The following is a 19,778-nucleotide window of genomic DNA, read 5'->3' as shown; positions in this document are numbered from 1 at the left end:
CAATCTATAGGACAATATCAGTTTAATACATGAGGTTAACTGCCACATAGATAGTGCATGTTTGGTCAGCCATATTGCAAATGTAAAAGTGCCTAATTGGATTATATTACCACACAGCAGTGTTGCTCTGGGTGTCAGAAGGATGGGCTAGGTAGACACCACAGGTTTTTCAGCCAACTATCGGGCCAAACACCTGATAAACGACCTTGTGGCCTAATATCGTATTAGTGTGTACTTGCACAATGAACGACAGTCGTTCCAAAGTACCGATCGTCATTTCATTTGATTGCTCGTTCTGTTTAAAAATCTCGTTCCAACCACCTTCTGATCCTGCAGTGTGTGTGCACTCACACGATTGTCTGAGAGTAGGAACCTGTCACTGTGTCTGTTAAATGTAGAGAATGCTGTAGGTGGATTAATTCGTCAGTTTGTTCTGAGACTGATTATTTTGCTGCAAAGTCACAGAAGCTAAAGAAATTTATAATGACATTGTGGAAAAGTTAAAAGTTTATTTTTTGTTTTTATAATCAACAATGCTTACCTCATGAACCACACACAGACTTCCATATCTTTAATTCTGGTGACTATATCCCATATGGTCTAGCGGTTAGGATCCTGGGATTCACCTAGGTGGCCCGATATGGGAATTTGATGCTAGGTTCATGTGAGTTACTCAAACTCGAGTAAAGATCAAATATTACAAGTAACAACTTGAATTTGAATTCTGTTGGTCCCTTAGATATGTAAGACAATTGTCAGTATTCATAAATGCATGATTTACATAGTAAATGGAGATCATCCAACGAGCATAAACGTAAGGAGGTACCATATACCATGACATAATTAATTTCTTCCGCTTAATTATCACCTTTCGTTGACATCCCACTGATATCCTCTATTAATAATCTCTCTCACTCCTCATCTGTTCCCGGTGGTCTATAAATTGTTTCTATTTTAAAAACATTATCTAGAATGAATTCTCAATCCTATCTGCAGCTTTTATCTCATACCTACATATAAAGAATCTCCACTCCTCTGTTATCCTATTCTGTGTTCTTTAAACTTGGATTAAACAAATATCCCAATCATGGCTATCACTGACAAAGGCAAATCGGTTTGAAATTGAAAATGAATTTCAGCAGTTTGAAGGCCACGCATATGATCATGGTACAATTGTCAATAGACCTGGATTAAAGTTTGTGGTATGAAATCCACAGCTCGAATTAGCCATTTGCATTTTCCGTTCATTATTTATGTTTGAGATACACCTTCAGGTGCTCCATTCGCGGTTCAAAATTTGTACATGTTTACTTTGAACACTCAAACATAGTGAAACTATAAATTGATGCTTTTCCTTAACCTGCCACTATCACCAGTACAGTTTTCATCATCCAAAGGATCTACCTTTTTTTGAAACCCACCTTAACTACTGTAACTGCTAATGAAACAACTGAACTCATCATTAAAACTCTTTTCTCCTGGTATCAGGATCTAGCCAGTCTCTTTTAGATAATGTCTTATGCTTCTAAACTCTGATATCATGACCGAGACTAGGTACACACTAGAGCGTTTTCGTCCAATAATCGGGCAAATCGGGTTTGTACTTTATAAATTTAATATGTATTGTAAATTTTATGTATGTAAATAAAATTATACATTTATATCTAAAAAAGACTATTTATGTTTATAAACCTTCAAAGACAGGATCACAGGTGTCAGGTATTATCAAACCCAGAGACTGCGGTGAAATTGCTGTGCTGTATTTCAGATCAGCCAGTGTCCTTCATGTTGCCAGAAATTTAAGGGTACCAACCAGTCTCTCTGACCTGCAGATATGGGTCTCCCTTAACGGGTGTGCTCCTTCTGGATGATGGGGCTGACTAGTTGGAGCAGTTCCTGGAATGTGGGTTCATTCATTCTCAGGATATTCCTGGAGTCTTGGGGGTTGTTGTCCCGTATCTCCTGCAGCAGGGACATATGAAAGAATAAGTCTCTCCTCTTGAACCACTCTTTGGTCCGATAAGATCTATTCTCTCTCTTTCTTTCCCTTCGGGCCTGTACTTGCAGTCTTCTTGCCACAGTGAGCAAAAAAAGAGAAATTGCTTGTTGTTCTTCAAAAGTATCCATATTAGTAAAAATAATTTTTTTAGGTACAGTTGAAAACGAACGTCCAATGTTCACATGTTAGCGAATGTATGCAGAAAACGTCTTGCCTTTGCTTTTTTTTATGGGGTTTGGGGTGGTAACTATTGAACATGCTCTGCCCCTTATTTAAATTTCTTGGTGATATCGTTACATAATCGTTTAAGTATGTACCAATTTCTAATCTTTGCTCACTACAATATGGCGGTGAAAACTCACTTTCTGGATGGTCGGTCTTTCGTTAATCGTCTAAAACGTGACTAGTGTGTACACATTAATCGCCTGAGCAATCGGACCTTCAGCAGAAAGGAAAGTCGTTGTAGATAATACGTCGGTCGGAAAATTCTTCAGTGTGTACCTAGCCTGGCAAATTTAAACCCTTCCACCTTACAGCATTTATTTAACAAGTTGTTTGTGCAAAACATTTATCTTCCTCTATCATTTAAACATACAAAAATTATGAAAAAGACAGAGATGACAGAACCTTTAAATTATTGGTAAAAACAAATACAACACCATCTACTTCTCCACCTTGACTCACCGATTCAGAACACTTTACAGAGTTTCTTCTATATGTCCTATCTGTAGCTCCTGAAACTTCTCTATGTCCTTCATGACACATTCTCAGATCAATACCCCTTACAATATAATCCCCTTCAAAGAGCTGCCTACATTCAATGGACTTTTTTTTGAAGGCCATCACTTTTTGCAGATCCATCAACTTCCTGACAGCTGATATAACTGGCTCTGCAACTTCAGTATCACTTTTATGCTCAGCAACAACAGAATATGTGAAATATAGAGGAACTGTTGCTTGGACAAATCTATAATTCTCCTAGTCCTAAAGTCCTAATGCTTTCAGATCCAACAGTGGTTGAAATTGCTCTTCTCCTAAGAAGAAATGGTGACAAAATAGGGGGTGACTGAGACAAGTAAACTGTTACAACTTCTGACTGTAACCTAATAATCTCACTGTATTCCTTACAATATAACCCCCTTCAAAAAGCTGCCTATATTTAATGGACTTTTTTGAAGGCCATCACTTTTTGCAGATCCATCAACTTTCTGGCAGCTCAAACAACCAGTCTCTGCTGGAGCCACAACTTCAGTATCACTTTTATGCTCAATAACAGCAGAATATGAAATATAGAACGACTGTTGCAGGAATATCTGCTGGGACATGTCTATAATTCTCAGTCCTAATGCTTTCAGATCCTACAGTGGTTCAAATTGCTCTTCTCCTAAGAGGAAGTGTTGACAATACAAGGGGTGACTGAGACAAATAAAGTGTTACAACTTCTGACTGTAACCTAATAATTTCATTGTGTAAATGTGAGAACTGCATAAAGATTAGACAATCACCAGAAAGTTGCCCGATATACCAATGGATATACCTTGTCACTGCCCTTATCCCCACACTCATGCAATAACAACAATATTACAGACCAAAAAAGTAAAAACTTCTTCTGTTTTCAAACTATGATGTTTTAAAATGTACTTCTGTTCTGGTTGTACTTTCATTTCAATTTATTAGATCTGTTATAGTGAAATACATTTCGCTCCACCGAGAATCAAACACTTTTCACAGTGAACTAAGCTCTTAAAATAAATTCACACCTGCAAACTACACTGCTCAACAAACTATGATGTAACACTTTTTTAGCCCTAGGTGTTTGCATCTCTGCATTAAATCATGCTAGCCTAAAATCCAAATTCACACTGCTGAAAAAAACACAATTAGTTGCATAATAATACTCATTTTGTAATACAAACATTGGTAAAATATGCGATGCACAATCAGATCATTTTCTAATGGGAATATGAAATCAATTCAGTCGTACTAATGTGAATTATGGAGAACTATACGGATCAAAAATAAAACAGAGATTGTTTGTGGTCATAAAGATCAATACAAAAATGTAAAATAAGTGAAATGTTTGCAGGCTGAATTAGTGATGAAAACCATTACCCTCTCAAGGATCAATGCTCAGCTGCTTACACCCCTGAACACTGTACATTTATTATCCAGAGAGTAAGGTTGAGAAATGTTAATTACATAGAAATCATCTTGAAATATAGCATATAGAATATTCATCACACATGATGTAGACTGAAATTGGGCAGGAATTTCTCATTTGCATAAGCGTAAGGCAGTATGCAACCTGTATTCTCATCTGCTAAATTCATTAATGCAATATCATATTCCATTAGGTGCTGATAACATCGCACTTGTCAAAATCAATATAATTCCTTCTGCTTCTACAGGTATAAGACAGTCACATCCTCCAACCGAATTAACCCTCGCCATGCTGACGAGCTTACACATAATACATCCTATTCTTGTATCGGAACTTTATGCATAACTGCCAAATGGAAACTTAAATTCAAATCCAACATTATACCAATGACAAGGAGAGTGAGATAGCAAAACAAAGGTTTCATAAAACACGCTGTGACCACAAAGCAAGTTACCCGTACCATCATTTTTTCTTTACATAAATAAATATCCGTTGACTATAAGGCTGCAATTTGTAATCAGCAAAGTACTTTATTAATGATAGGCAAGATATTAAAATTCATCCACATGAAAATGATCAATTAACATAACCCACTCAAAGACACCGATAGATGATCTAAAACACGTCTTGCAAAACAGGAAAACTCTGTATGTTTAATTTATCACTTTAAAGAAAAATAAAGTTCATAACCATTGTTTTTACCTGATAGGTACCCCACGATGACTGACAGGAGCAGAATTAGTTTCCATGCCAACGCCATCCTCGGTCACTAGGGTCTGGAGTCCCTGTTTGTGTGACTGTTAGCGGTTTTGACGTTCCGTCATTAAAGCTCAGCCTGTTGAGACAGAAGACAGGTCTCAGTTAGAGAGGAAAAATAATAGAAGACTCACATCTGGCGATAATATGATAGGCAAATCACAGGATGAAGCAGGACCCTAAAGCAATTAAAAGCCTGATACTATAAGCACTTAACACGAAATGCAAGCTGACACTTGGAAATAAGAGATGTGATTAAAGACCTCGAAAATCATCCAAGCTATTACCTGCGAACAGTTGTAAAGGATATTAATACAGTGCACCCACTCTGCCAGTACAATCTGAAGCGGCACCTGCCTCCTTTTTCATTCTCTGAATTCTACAACATTATCACTACATGGCAGAGATTGCACATTGATCTATTTATTTTTTTTAACAGGTAAAGCCATCCAAAACAGCCACAATCCAGACATTTCTATGCTAATACCTAAGCTTGGTCACAATGACAAATAGCGTACGATCAAATAGTCAATGACTGTGCTTATAGTGGCTCATCTTCATCTGCACAGCTATATATTACTCACTTAATTATTGATGCCAAACTGCCTGGGCATTTAACATGCTTAATGTCTATTCCACACAATCTGCCTTAACATGTTAAGTTATCTGTGCTCGGCTAGCTGTCCTGTGGGGAGGTAGCACTGTATTCTCCACGTTTATTAATGGCCTAGATTTTATTTCAAGCCTATTAAGACAAAGATGATAAAAGTTCATCGGAAAAGGTGCTAGAAAATATCCATTCTAGCATAATAGCTTTTAGTTAATCAGTTTTATGATTAATACCTCACCTAAATAATAATCAGCCTCCGGGGCAGCTTTTATCAACAACAGCAAACTAGAGGTTGACTAATATGAGATAAATAGTGCCACCAGTTATTGGTGAGGCTCCGAGTATTTATCATATAGATTGCACATTATATTAAGCACCAAACCGGGTATTTGCTGCAAATGACCATCTATAAATAATAGGTAACAGTTTGCTTATCTCAGGAATTTAATTGAACCGCTGTCCCAGCTGTGTACTGGTAGAATGGAAATTCTGCATAAAATACTATAGTTAAACAGTGTGAAGCTAAGCAGAGTGAGCATGTCCTGTGGCTCTTTTGGGCTTGTGATAAATGCTTCTGTAACAAGATTTTGGGATAAATTCACAATGTTATTAAAGAATCAGGTCACATAAGTTTAATATGTTACAAATTGAAGGATATATATATATATATATATATATATATATATATATATATATATATATATATATATATATCCTGGTAGTATTTCCATGACTGGTAACCTCTCAGCCTTCAGCTTCATGACTTCATACGGTCATGGCATGTCCACTAATATGCTTATAATTTACAGTAGGAGACCTATTTTCCCATTTCCCATTCCACTAATGTACAGAATAGTAGGAGGGAATCAGGACTAGTAAGCATAGGTGTGGTTTGGTGGATCTGGGTGTGGTTTGGTGGTTCTGGGTGTGGTTTGGATGGATGTGGGTGTGGTTTGGTGGATCTGAGTGTGGTTTGGTGGATCTGGGTGTGGTTTGGATGGATGTTGGTGTGGTTTGGTGGATCTGGGTGTGGTTTGGATGGATGTGGTTTGGTTGATCTGGGTGTGGTTTGGATGGATCTGGGTGTGGTTTGTTGGATGTGGGTGTGGTTTGGATGGATGTGGGTGTGGTTTGGATGGATGTGGGTGTGGTTTGGATAGATTGGGGATGGTCATTTCTCCCTTATATTGAGGTTGGGACAGTTGTGGACGTGGGGGTGTATACGGTGGTATGCCATACCGCCACTTCTCAATACTGCCTTCATTTTAACACCAAATTCCATTCACTTACATTTTCCATACTGCCACTTCTAAATTTCCACTTCGACTACTGGTTTGGGAGATATACAATTTAAAGTGTTCCAGATCTGACCAAACAGGTATTCTCTAAGAAGTCAGTTAAAGTGCATAAAGTTACTATATGACATTAATATATATATATATATATATATATATATATATATATATATATCATAATGTTGTGTATTACAGAACTGATTAATATATACATGAAATAACATGATTTATATTTAGTACTTAACTAAATTTGTCCAACATGCTTTCTTCTATATCTCTACAAAGATTACTATATTATGAAGGATGTGCTTCTCTAACAGAGCAGACACAGAGAGACTGACAGCTTGACAGCTTGGCAAAACCAGATTGCTTAATTATCCTTTTCCACATATCTACAGGTGGGTGAAGAAATCCATCCATTAGGATTTTCCTAGTCTATGGGAGGATCACAGGGGGCTGGCAACTTTTCCGTACAAGCTTTGTTTGGTGATAGTAGAGCTCATTTACCAGCAATGCATTACGATGCCAAATTTGCACTGAACAACAACCACCAATCAGCAATTAGATTTTATCTGTGTAATGCAAGTTAGGCAATGGGGCAAGTGTCTGATTGGTTGTTGCGGTTTGGTGTAAAGTTTACACCTAAATGCAATGTTAGTAGGTAAAATGCTCATGGATAGACCACTAGCTCCCTTATGCTCTATTTTTAAATTACAAGTGGAAGAGAATCACAGATGATATCATAAGTGATAGCATACGCATCTATTACAATGTTTGACACTGGTCAGGGAATGATTAAGGGGTCAAGAACGCCTTCCATGCCAAAGCATATATGCGGTGCTCCACTGCTCAGACTCTGGGGCAGTGGAGTTCCCTCGGACTCTGGGGCAGTGGAGCTCCCTCGGACTCTGGGGCAGTGGAGCTCCCTCGGACTCTGGGGCAGTGGAGCTCCCTCGGACTCTGGGGCAGTGGAGCTCCCTCGGACTCTGGGGCAGTGGAGCTCCCTCGGACTCTGGGGCAGTGGAGCTCCCTCGGACTCTGGGGCAGTGGAGCTCCCTCGGACTCTGGGGCAGTGGAGCTCCCTCGGACTCTGGGGCAGTGGAGCTCCCTCGGACTCTGGAGCAGTGGAGCTCCCTCGGACTCTGGAGCAGTGGAGCTCCCTCGGACTCTGTGAATGGTTATCTCGTCCATGGAAACTCAATCCATGAAGCTCCTGATGAACAGTTCTTGTGACATTGCTTTCAGAGACAGTTTGCAACTCAGCAGTTAGTGTTGAAACCAAGGATTGGCAACTTTTATGCGATATGCGCTTAATTAGAAGGGGTGTACAGATACTTTTGGCCATTAGTGTATAAGGCAATGAAATAAACAAATATCTCTAGATTATATTATGGTCTTTGTTAGAAAGAGAAAATGAAGGCTGAAAAATAAAGCAATGGATTTAGTAATAGTTGAACAAGACTATGAACAAACCCAAACTTAAATAATTTCTAATGATAAAAAAACCCTCTTTAAGACAGTTACCCATATGTAAGTAGACTTCAAAATATGTTGGCATTTAAATTTGTTAGGTTCATTGAATAAGATGCTCAGAACCCATATTAATATTATATTTCTTGATTATAACAATGACTTAGTAGTACATTATCACCTTTGAATGTTACTGGAATTTGCTAACAACAAATTGGACATCTCTAAATTGTACATTCCAAATTCAGTTCTGTGTCCTTAAAACCTACATTTATTTCTAAACTGTTGTACAGTGTACCACTAACCGTCATCTGACAAACCCTGGTTTTTATATGTCATGTAACTGGAGTATAAATCCATCAGTGTATTATAAACTAATAAATGTCATTGCTGTGTAATTATCCGCAGTCGCAGTGAATCATCCCTTAAACGACTTATGACATTTTAAAAGGACACTCATGTCTCTAGACAAGTCATATACTGAGCTATACCATATGGGGGTTTGAGAAGGGATTACCTCCTTGTGGTATTCTTCCAGTACATTTCGTACTTTTCATTAGAATGCTAACAAACATTTTTAGTTTCCAGATTAGGCTTCCTGAAATTTTTTATTGAAAACATTTGTTTTTGTTTATTAAGAGAGAGATGTTACCTGGTGTCTTCTGCTGACATGAGTGCTTAGGTTCTGGAGATATTAGATTTAACTACAGTTGTGAATTTTAATACTACACACGGAATATCACATAAAAGATCTGTAATGCTCTATGACATAATTATATTGGTATGGGTTCTGTTGTTCAAAGTTAGGATTTTCTGGATGAAGGGCTTATCCGTAATTTGGAGTACCATGTCTAAAACCTTAGCATGTTACTATTATTGCTATGGAGACAAGCGGTGAGAGGGGGCCTGGTGAATCGTATCTATTCTCTATCCCGCTCAGCTCTTTTAAGCATGTTTAGAGGGTGACACATGCACAGTGGAGCTCATTTAGGTTTTCAGTTTCAGAGCAGACAGGAGGCTTCTGGAGCGGTGAGGTCATACGTAACGCTGGGCATCTGGAGCAGTGAGTACATACACATTGCCGAACCTCTGGAGCAGTGAGTATATATACAATGATGCGTCTCTGGAGCAGTGAGTATATACACATTGCCGGGCCTCTGGAGCAGTGAGTATATATGCATTGCCGAGCCTCTGGAGCAGTGAATATAAAAGCATTACTGAGCCTCTGAAACAGTGAGTACATGCGCATTGCCGAACCTCTGGAGCAGTGAGTACATACACAATGCTGCGTCTCAGGAGCAGTGAGTATATATGCTTTGCTGAGCCTATGGCATACTTACCTACTTTCTTCAGCTCCCTTCCGGGAGCCAGCCAGTGGAGGGGGGCGTGAAGGGGCGGGGTGGCCGAAATCGCGTCATTTCGGCCCCGCCCCCTGTGACGTCATGACGCAAATTGCGTCATTTGACAGCGGGGGCGGGGCCAAACGCCGCGATTCACCGGGAATCGCGGCGTTTGGGATCTAATTCTGCCCACTTCACTAGGAAGTGGGGCACTTCCTAGTGAAGTGGGCAGAATTCGGGAGATTGCCACACTCGCCCGGGAGTCCGGGAGACTCTCACAAAATGCGGGAGTCTCCCGGACATTCCGGGAGAGTTGGCAAGTATGGCCTATGGAGCAGTGAGTATATAAACATTGCGGAGCCTCTGCAACAGTGAATACAAACGCATTGCCAGCCTCAGGAACAGTGAGTACATTTGGGACACTAACTGCTGATAGCATGCAAACACTGGCTGCAGGTAAAATTTGGGGCACTATCTGCTGGTACAATGGGGGAAACTAACTGGTGGTACAGTATTAAGGGAACTAATTGGTGGTATAAACTACTGGAACAGTGTAGGATCACATGATAAAATGGTACATTGTAAAGCAGGCATAATAAAGACATTTCTGAATTCTTAAAGCGTTAATAATACATTACATTTTTTTTTAATGTGCACAATGACAGGCTGTATTGCTTTTTTTGTTGACAACACGTCTTTTCTCCATTAGTTCATTAGCATTGAACTGATTTGAGCATTAAATTTAAAGAACCGTGAGAGGATCTTGATGTAATCATGCATATGTTTCACAACTATTTTATTATTATGTATCCCTTTTGTTATACCGAGTATTTTACCAAGCAGTAGAAAGTCAAAAATCATAAGCTAAAGATACAAATGTGAGCTTTCAGGCATGCAAGCATGGGTGCAGCATTCTAACAAGAATCTGAGCAACAATTAATGCATTTACACAGTCTTATATACTTTTCTTGTTGCTGTGCAGATTTTAGTTACACACCCTGTCGGACCCCCCTCCATACATTGTTTGACCTTGTAGAGGTCTGCAGTACATCTGGGTTCCTCTGGTAACTTGATACAATCAGGAATGTGCCTTATCTCCCTCTTTGCTAGACACCAGATTGAGCAGACTATTCATTCTACATGCTATTAACTCTTAAAGCATATTATATATATATATATATATATATATATATATATATATATTATATATATATATATATATAGTGGCAAGAGCCCGCTACTGCTGAAGCACACGCGAACAACTTCTTCCTTTTTATGTAGTTTTATTGTCAGGATGGTAAATGTTTTGATACCGTGCAGATTTCACAGCAATTCTTGGAGACCCTAAACGCTAGCTAGACATAGACCAGCTCTCTCAAGACCAGCCAGCTTCCCCAGCGTTGGTCTCAGTGAACAAATGACACAAGCAAGCTTTTATACATGATACTCCTCCCCCAGCCTTAGCTTTATGGGCAGGTGACACACCCACCTTACCTTTAAGAGGAAACGCCCATCACTGGCTCAGTTTGCACTAACAGACACACCCTGGGGTAAATGTATGAATCTCCGGATTCTTCATCTCCGGCGTGTTCAGCCTCTTTAGTGCTTAAATTTAAAGCGGCGCTGCATTGTAAAGGGAAACTTCCCTTTACAATGCAGCGCCGCTTTAAATTTAAGTGCTGAAGAGGCTGATCACGCCGGAGATGAAGAATCCGGAGATTCATACATTAACCCCCCTGTCTGTTTGCTGAGAGGAAGGAGCTTTCAAATCTTGTAAGTTAACCAAACTTTAAACTATACAGAAGTCTTTACCTGGTTTAACCTCAATCTAAGTGCATAACTGCGCCAATGTCTTACTCTGCTCGCATGCTTTCTCTGCATCTTGTCAGGTAAATGCCTCCCTTTGTTACTATATATATATATATATATATATATATACACATATATAAATATATATATATATATATATATATATATATATATATATATATATACATACATACATACATACATACATACATACAGGGCCGCCATCAGAAATCATGGGGCCCAGTACGCCCCCCCCCCCCCCAGTGAGCGCCCTCCCCATGAGCAACAACGCATCACAAACTTACCTGGGGGCCTGCTGTCTTGCAGTCCGCCGGTCTCTGCTACTCTGCGCTGATGTCTTAAGCCTGGCTGTCACCGTGACAGCCAGGCACCAGAATGCGATCGCAGGGTTGGAGGAATCATTCCCCTGCGATCATGTGATCTGCCTGTGACAGCCAGATCACATGATCGCAGGAGAATGATTCCGCCAACCCTGCGATCGCATTCTGGTGTCTGGTTGTCACGGTGACAGTCAGGCTTAAGACATCAGCGCAGAGTAGCGGAAACCAGCGTACTGCAAGACAGCGGGCCCCCAGGTAAGTTTGTGTTGCGCTGTTGTACCTGGCCCCCTGGTGAGCCCGGGCCCAGTACAACAGTACCCCTTGTATCCCCCTGATGGCGGCCCTGTATATATATATATATATATATATATATATATATATATATATATATATATACATATACACACACATTTAATAATTTGAATTCATCCAGGTATCCATAAAATTCATAACACCTATGTATCTGCAAAAGCCCATAAGTATTAATCAGTTGATATGTGAGACTCAAGACACCGGGGCTATATTTACTAAGCTGCCGGTTTGAAAAAGTGGGGATGTTGCCTATAGCAACCAATCAGATTCTAGCTTTCATTTATTTAGTACCTTCTACAAAATGACAGCTAGAATCTGATTGGTTGCTATAGGCAACATCCCCACTTTTTCAAACCCGCAGCTTAGTAAATCTAGCCCCAAAAGTTTTGTGTACAAATTCTCCAAGAAGTGAATGTGAACCTTCATATGGACCTTAGAGAACCACTAACCCTAAAATAGCAGTTGCCTTCTATAAAAGATCTATGAATGACATGTACAAATATTTATGTAAATATTTCCACACCTTGACAGAGAGGTTTAACATTCTATTGCATTGCTGTATCAGCCATGTTTTGCAAATGACGGCTAAAAGTGTCACACTACAGTAACTTTGAATGGAGTTAACATACCACCTATCAGTCTAGATTGGTAAAGCACATTCCAAATTTGTGCTGTCCAAAATGGGCAGGAGTTAAGGGAGTGTCCTTGCCACAATAAAGGCATATCAGAGAGGAGTGGGGATGTGGGTAAATTTGGTCCCTGTTTTATAACTTGCAATGTTGGGAGGTATAGGATTACTGACAGGACGTTTCCTGTGTACCGGAAAATATATCCCTTCATTATAATCACAATTTTATCTTGTGAGCAACCGAGACGCTGACATATATATCTGTGTATGTTATTTGTAGCTCTTTTATATAGACCAATTTGTATTTTAAGTATTGATGTTGTTTCAGTGTTTGGTCTTTATACTTTTCTATGATTTAGGAAAATCCATATGACATATGTAGTAAGGGAACACTTGTCTACTCTCCCGGAATGTACAGAAGACTCCCGAATTTTGGGTATTTCACCTGGACTCCGGTGAGAGGAAGCCTTCTGCCCATTTTCTAGTAAAGTAAATGGGGTAGGGGCATTGATGGCGCAATTTGCTGTGTATGGCGTCATTTTGGCCCTGCATCAGGTGGCATGGTGAAGCAGTCTCAAGATCTTGGTGCGAGGCCAAAATTACGCAAAAAGAGCTGTGCACAGAGGGGAGAGGACTAAAGTTGGTAAGTATGAGAAAGGGTCAACATAAGACTTCCATCAACAGCAATTAATTTCTTTAAAACAAATTGAAGCAACAAGCCACATAAACAACAGCACGAACTATAAAAACAAGTATAAAAAGTAAGAGTAGCAAACAAATCAATTTTTTCATGTAGATTGGAAAGACATTATGCGCCTGAGGCATAAAGGAGAGCAAAGCAAAAAAAAAAAGGAGTGGGTTTGCTCCTGGACAAACCATGCTTCAATGCAAGGGGTGCAAATTAGTTTATTATCTTGCACGTAAGTTAAATACTGGCTCCTTTTTCATCTAGCACACAAATACATGATAGCTTTATTTTTACACTGAAAAAAAAAGTTGATCTAGGACATGCCCTACTGCAACTAAAAATCTGCCAGCACATTTTAAATTTACCTCCCCCTCCAATGCAACATGGTTTTGCCCAGGTGCAAAGTTATTCCTGTTTTATGCTTTCCGTTCCTTAATCATACTCGCCAACTCTCTCGGAATGTCCGGGAGACTCCCGAAATTCGGGTTAGTCTCACGGACTCCCGGGAGAGCAGGCAAATCTCCTGCATCCCGCTACTGCCGTCCCAAAATGACGCGATTCGTGGTGAATCGCGTCATTTTGGCCCTGCGGAAAAACGATAATTTCCGTTGTTGGAGGAGGGGCCAAAATGATGCTTAGGGCCGCGCCCCGACCCCATCCTGTCCTCTGGCCACGCCTCTCTCCCGGAAAGAACTTGCCCAAAGTAGCCAAATATGTCCTTAATGACTCAGGCCCAATCAGTCTCTTCCTCCTACATCTTTATAACAATAAATGATAATAATATTTAACAATGTCTTGCCTCCAGCATGCTGTCTATCATCTTAATAAAGTATGTTATTGGTTAACAACAAACAAACAATAATCTCCAACAGAAACAAATCAAAACATCTGCTACTTCGGCACATTTCATTTCAAGAAGGGAGAATTATCTGAGAATATGACATCTATTATACTGGTCGGCTATCAAGATATTACTGAAAAGTAATTACTGAACAACTCAGCCTCCTGAAATTATTTGGGAGCATTTGCATAGAACAGCAGTCATTCAAGACAACAGAGTAAAGATTATTATATTTACAGCAAACAGAAAGCAGATGTAAATTGTATTCTTCAGCCTTATTGTTCATCCATTTCGGGAATTGCCGTATTCAGAGGGAGGAAATGTCTTTTTATTTTCCCACCAGCAATTGCAACTCAAACTAATTTTCAGTTTCTAAAGTCGAGGGAGCAGCATAACACTTATCTCCTGTGCTATCTGCATACATGCAACAATATATTTATTTTGGATCAATAACCATCGTCTGAGCAGGCCAAATTAAAAGCCTCTTCATACTGATACAAATGCGTGCAACCTTTTTTTTAAATGCAATACAAAAGTTGCGAGAGATAAGGAACAATAATATGACACAGTGATAGCTATTGGAATTGTTTGCTTTTATATTGCAGCTTTTTTCCAAGGTTTCTCTGTGCTCCCAATTACATTATACCTTTATCTCTATGTCCTCAACTTGTGGTACGGTCACCAAAAGCAGTAGCTCAGATAGATTTAAGGTGCACTTTAGTGCATAACTCAAAATAATATTACATTTAGAAGGCAATAATAAAAACCATACATATGTAATCAAAAGGGGTCTTTCTAAGACATGGAATTGCATAAGGTGTGGCTTGGTATACATTTTCTCGAATTAGGTGCTACTTAGAATAAATTGATGGCTAAGTGGTTAGCACTTCTGCCTTACAGCACTGGGTTCATGAGTTCAATTTCCGACCATGGCCTTATCTGTGAGGAGTTTGTACGTTCTCCCCATGTTTGCGTGGGTTTCCTCCAGGTGCTGCGGTTTCCTCCCACACTCCAAAAACATACTGGTAGGTTAATTGGCAGCTAATAAAATTGACCCTAGTGTGTGTGTCTGTGTGTGTGTTAGGGAATTTAGACTGTAAGCCCCAATGGGGCAGGGACTGATGTGAGGGAGCTCTCTGTACAGCGCTGCGGAATTAGTGGCGCTATATAAATGAATGGTAATAATAATAATAATAATAATGTTTGCCTGGCTCTTCCCGCGCCTGCGTTGCCTCTCCATGGGGTAAATGTATCAATCTGCGGGTTCTTCAACACCCGCGTGTTCAGCCTCTTCCGCGATTAAATTTCAAGCGGCACTGCATTGTAAAGGGTTAACTTCCCTTTACAATGCAGCGCCGCTTGAAATTTAATCGCGGAAGAGGCTGACCACGCGGGTGTTGAAGAACCCGCAGATTGATACATTTACCCCCAGGTGTAAGAAGTTGTAAATTGTATTTGAATCTATAAATAGTTTGATTGTGCATACACAGTACCAAAATGCTTATCTTACGGGATAAAAAGATATAGTTCAACTAAATGAGCCCCATAGTTGCCACCTATCCCTAATTTCCAGAAACAGTTCTAGATTTTAAAAGAATTTCCCTGGATATTTCATCATTATCATCATCATCATCTCCATTTATTCATATATCACCACTAATTCCGCAGCGCTGTACAGAGAACTTATTCACATCAGTCCCTGCCCCATTGGAGCTTACAGTCTAAATTCCCTAACACACACAGACACACACACTAGGGTCAATTTGTTAGCAGCCAATAAACCTATCAGTATGTTTTTGGAGTGTGGGAGGAAACCAGAGCACCCGGAGGAAACCCACTCAAACACAGAACATACAAACTACACACAGATAAGGCCATGGACGGGAATTGAACTCATGACGCCAGTGCTGTGAGGCAGAAGTGCTAACCACTTAGCCACCGTGCTGCACAACATATTTCTGTCCCTATTTTTTAATTCCACCAACTGCAAAATTAATTCCTTATTTTTTCTGCCTCTTAGATGCAATTATTCATTATTTTTAATTTGGTCATTTTTTAAATGACTATCTGAAATACCAAAAAAAGTATTTCATTATTACATGAAGAAATCATGATGCGCTAGGGATTGTTGTACTCTAAGGCTGGGTACACACTACAGAAAATTTCTCCCAATGCAATATCTTTAACAATTTTTCCAATGACTGAAAGTTCCGATCAAGCATGCTGATTCCTGTGTACATACTATACACATTTTACAAGAATTACCTTCAGATCTGTGCTCTTCATCTGTCAAAACTATCGGATGAAAAGGTTGTGACTCTGTAAACTCTATGAAGATCTGCCTACACTGTTTGTCGTGAGTGCATACACACTGCAGAATTTGCCCAACATCGTTCCATCATTCATAGAGATTTTTAGTCTATTTATAACATCAAATCAAACCATACAATGAGCTTTGGAATTGTAAAACATGATAGTTGGAGCGTACGTACTAATGCGATATTGGACCTAACGGTCGTTCGTCATGTAAATGGCACGATGATCAGATGAAAAACCTGTAGTGTGTACCTTGACTTAGATTGGTCGAGGCAGTGCCGTGTGATCTGTTGTGGATCATCGGTTCAGCTGCAATGTATTCCTGGAGATTATTATGCAGTGTTGGTAACTATGTAATCACTCAGGGGTAAATGTTGAATAAAGGATGAATAGCTCTTGAAAAGGAACTCCTTTCATCGTCATACAGCATCTGACAATTGTTTTTTGAGCATCGGAAAAAAAAAAAGTATTTATACAAAGTCTGATTAAATTAGGGTTTGTGGAGATGGATTATAGATTACATTCATGCAGAAATAAAGGAAGAATTCAATCATTAAAAATAATGACCTATTGCTGGTTTCAATTATCTATTATTAACATTGTGCTAGTTAACGGTGCTAGCATGTCAGTTGTAAAATAGGTGGAATGAGAATTGTTGCATGATTTAGAGTGGAACTAAATATACGGATACTCAAATATTAGCACATAGAAAACACTTACAGTAAAACCCAATATAAGAGCCATTTATTCTTAGGAAAGTGATAAATGGATATTTCATACTGACTTAAATCAGTTTTGTAATCTCAGCCTTAACTGGCTGGAAGCCATGAAAATGAACTCTCGCAACGTCTGCGGTCCTGTGCCGTACATACTGAGCACCAGAAAATTGTCTAATAATGGAAATGTTGTGCTCGGAATATCTATTTTTTTTGTAAATGTGTTATTGTAAAAATGCAAAAAAAAAAGGTCTGTTGCACTTTTCAATGATGCTATAAAAAACTGTACATGTAATTATTAATCCCTCAACAGGGGCAAACGCAGGATTTGTAGAGGGGGGTTTCCACACCACGCCGCCAGTGGGCGTGACCAGCATGCATGGGGGTGTGGCTATAATTTTAGTCAGTGCTTGGCTGCTCTCCAACTCTTCCTATCCCCATAATATACATGGGCAATGCTGCGTGCACTACTGTTAGGTGCACACATCTCTCCCTTTTCAAGCAGAGCTGGGTGAAGAGGGAGCAGGGTACAGTCACCTCAATTATACAGTGCCCCAGGCTTGGGAAGGGGGGGGGGGTAGGGGGTTCCAGGCACTAGGACACCCCCCCCCCCTTGGTGTGCCTATACTCAAGGACCAGATGTATTTTGCATCACACAGACCAGACCAATTTCACCTATGTGTTCTCAAGGAAAACATTTTAATTTTTTATACTCTACCAAGCAAACTTGATATATTTTGATATGGTACGCAGGGTTTTCTAGTGATTGCATATTGAAATAAATATATTTTTATTGTAATTGCTACAAATGTAAGCAAATAAGAAAGGAAAAAAAATTCCACTTTTTCAAGATTCCGCCAAGGGTTATGTTCCTGAAAATAGACAAACTACATTAATTTATCGAAAATGTGAATTGGTTTTGAAGAAGAGAAGTACCAAATATGCTCCTCCATGTCAGAGGCTCACGATCAGTGGCCGACGCTCAGACATAGAGGGGAATTCAACTGTGTGCAATGTCCTATCAGAGCCTCTTACGGTTATTATGATCAGTAAAACATCAGCAATATTTTACTACTGTAACATCTCATGGAGCCTCACCATGCAAGGATCCAACTGTACATCGTGGACAGTTGAATTCCCACCAGATGCCACACTTTCAATGTATTAGGAGCCCCCTAAACCTTGCCTGACATGTCCAAAACTGGACATGTCCTTTAAAGGCTAACTCAACAAAAAACAAAAAAAAGTTTTAGGTTAAATTAGCTTATCGACCGTAAAATACTCATGCAGTTGCATAGTGTACCCCTAGAGCGGTGCCCATGAAGAGGTCAAAAAGGCAGATATCCGTGGGGCAACATTGATGTAGCTAGCAAGAGGCGAAGAAAAGAGGAAGATTCTACTTTACTAGACCTCCGATCCAGCTCAGGTAAGTTTGGTTCCTCTGATGAAACTCCCCGGCATTGGTAACAGCGAATCTGAACTAATTAGCTGTCAACCAATCAAGGGCTAGGACAGTGAGCCAATCAAGGCTCACTGCCAATCACCACTCACAGCTGTCCATTTCAATTTGCTGCATCATGAAGCCCCGCCCCTTATAGTGGTTTGCCAGACCGTTGCATCAGACACTGGTATAATGGCGGAAATGAAGGAGTTTGAATAAAAGAAGTCAGAGGAGCAGGAGCACAAAGAAGAAAAGGTCCCATCCGCTGGAAGAACTAGAAAAGGAGGAAACACCAGGGATAAGATCTACTTCCTGCATCGAGTAGGGTGCCGTGTGGAAACGGGTTTGTTTTGTTTGCCCCCCACGGCCGCTGAGAGAAACAGCAATCAAGGAAACAGTTGGTGCGAGGTTTGTTACAGAGACTTCTGTAATGGTGGTTTCCTACAGGGTTGAATTAATATTGTGTTAGAATGATGTACACACTGATGAGGGTGAGAATGAGGCTGAAGATCATGACATCTTGCCACTGTAGAGTTCATTGACAGCACTGTTACCTTATTTTGTGGGGGGCCCAAGCAAACCAAGCACTTCAGCCACAAAAGTGGGACTCCTTGTCGCTGAAGTGCTTTGTTAAAGTGTGCACGACCTTTATAAGATCCATTATAAGGGTGAGTGGGAGGGTCCCAAGGACAATTCCATCTTGCACCACTTTTCCTTTCAGCTACTGCTCTATGCTAATGTTACCTACATGTGCTATAAGTGCTGAAGTTTGTTTTCAATCATCCTTTCAATTGCTTCTCTCTTGTACGTGTGACCACATACTTTGTTTTTCAGTGGGTTCACCATCTCCAACTATGTTATAGGAGTGCTCTGGGTGACTGCGATCTCCTCATCTTCATCTTCCAAACCTTTCTCTGCAGGGACCAGTGACACATCCATTTGTTTTCTCAGGTCTCTTAGCTGTTTTTAAACTGGACATATTTATCATTCTGCCTCATGGCCTTCTCTGTATTATTCTTCTGAAGCGCTATCTCTCGTCTACAAGATCTCTTAAA

The 19,778-nt window shown here is 39.9% G+C and overlaps 1 protein-coding gene across 1 annotated transcript in view; it reads right to left on the bottom strand.

The window, feature by feature from the left end:
• The window catches only part of CNTN5 (contactin 5), a 1,124,282-nt gene that overhangs the window by 596,636 nt on the left and 507,868 nt on the right, over nucleotides 1–19,778 (bottom strand). The window contains exon 4 of the mRNA XM_075198772.1: nucleotides 4,863–4,995. Coding sequence (XP_075054873.1) covers nucleotides 4,863–4,920 — 58 coding nt within the window. The 5' untranslated portion in view covers nucleotides 4,921–4,995. The remainder of the gene's footprint in view (nucleotides 1–4,862; nucleotides 4,996–19,778) is intronic.

Source organism: Mixophyes fleayi, chromosome 2, assembly GCF_038048845.1.
Source record: "Mixophyes fleayi isolate aMixFle1 chromosome 2, aMixFle1.hap1, whole genome shotgun sequence".
NCBI classification, from domain to species: Eukaryota; Metazoa; Chordata; class Amphibia; order Anura; family Limnodynastidae; genus Mixophyes; species Mixophyes fleayi.
The sequence above is the reverse complement of the archived record's forward strand: the minus strand, read 5'-3'. Positions and strand labels throughout refer to the sequence as shown.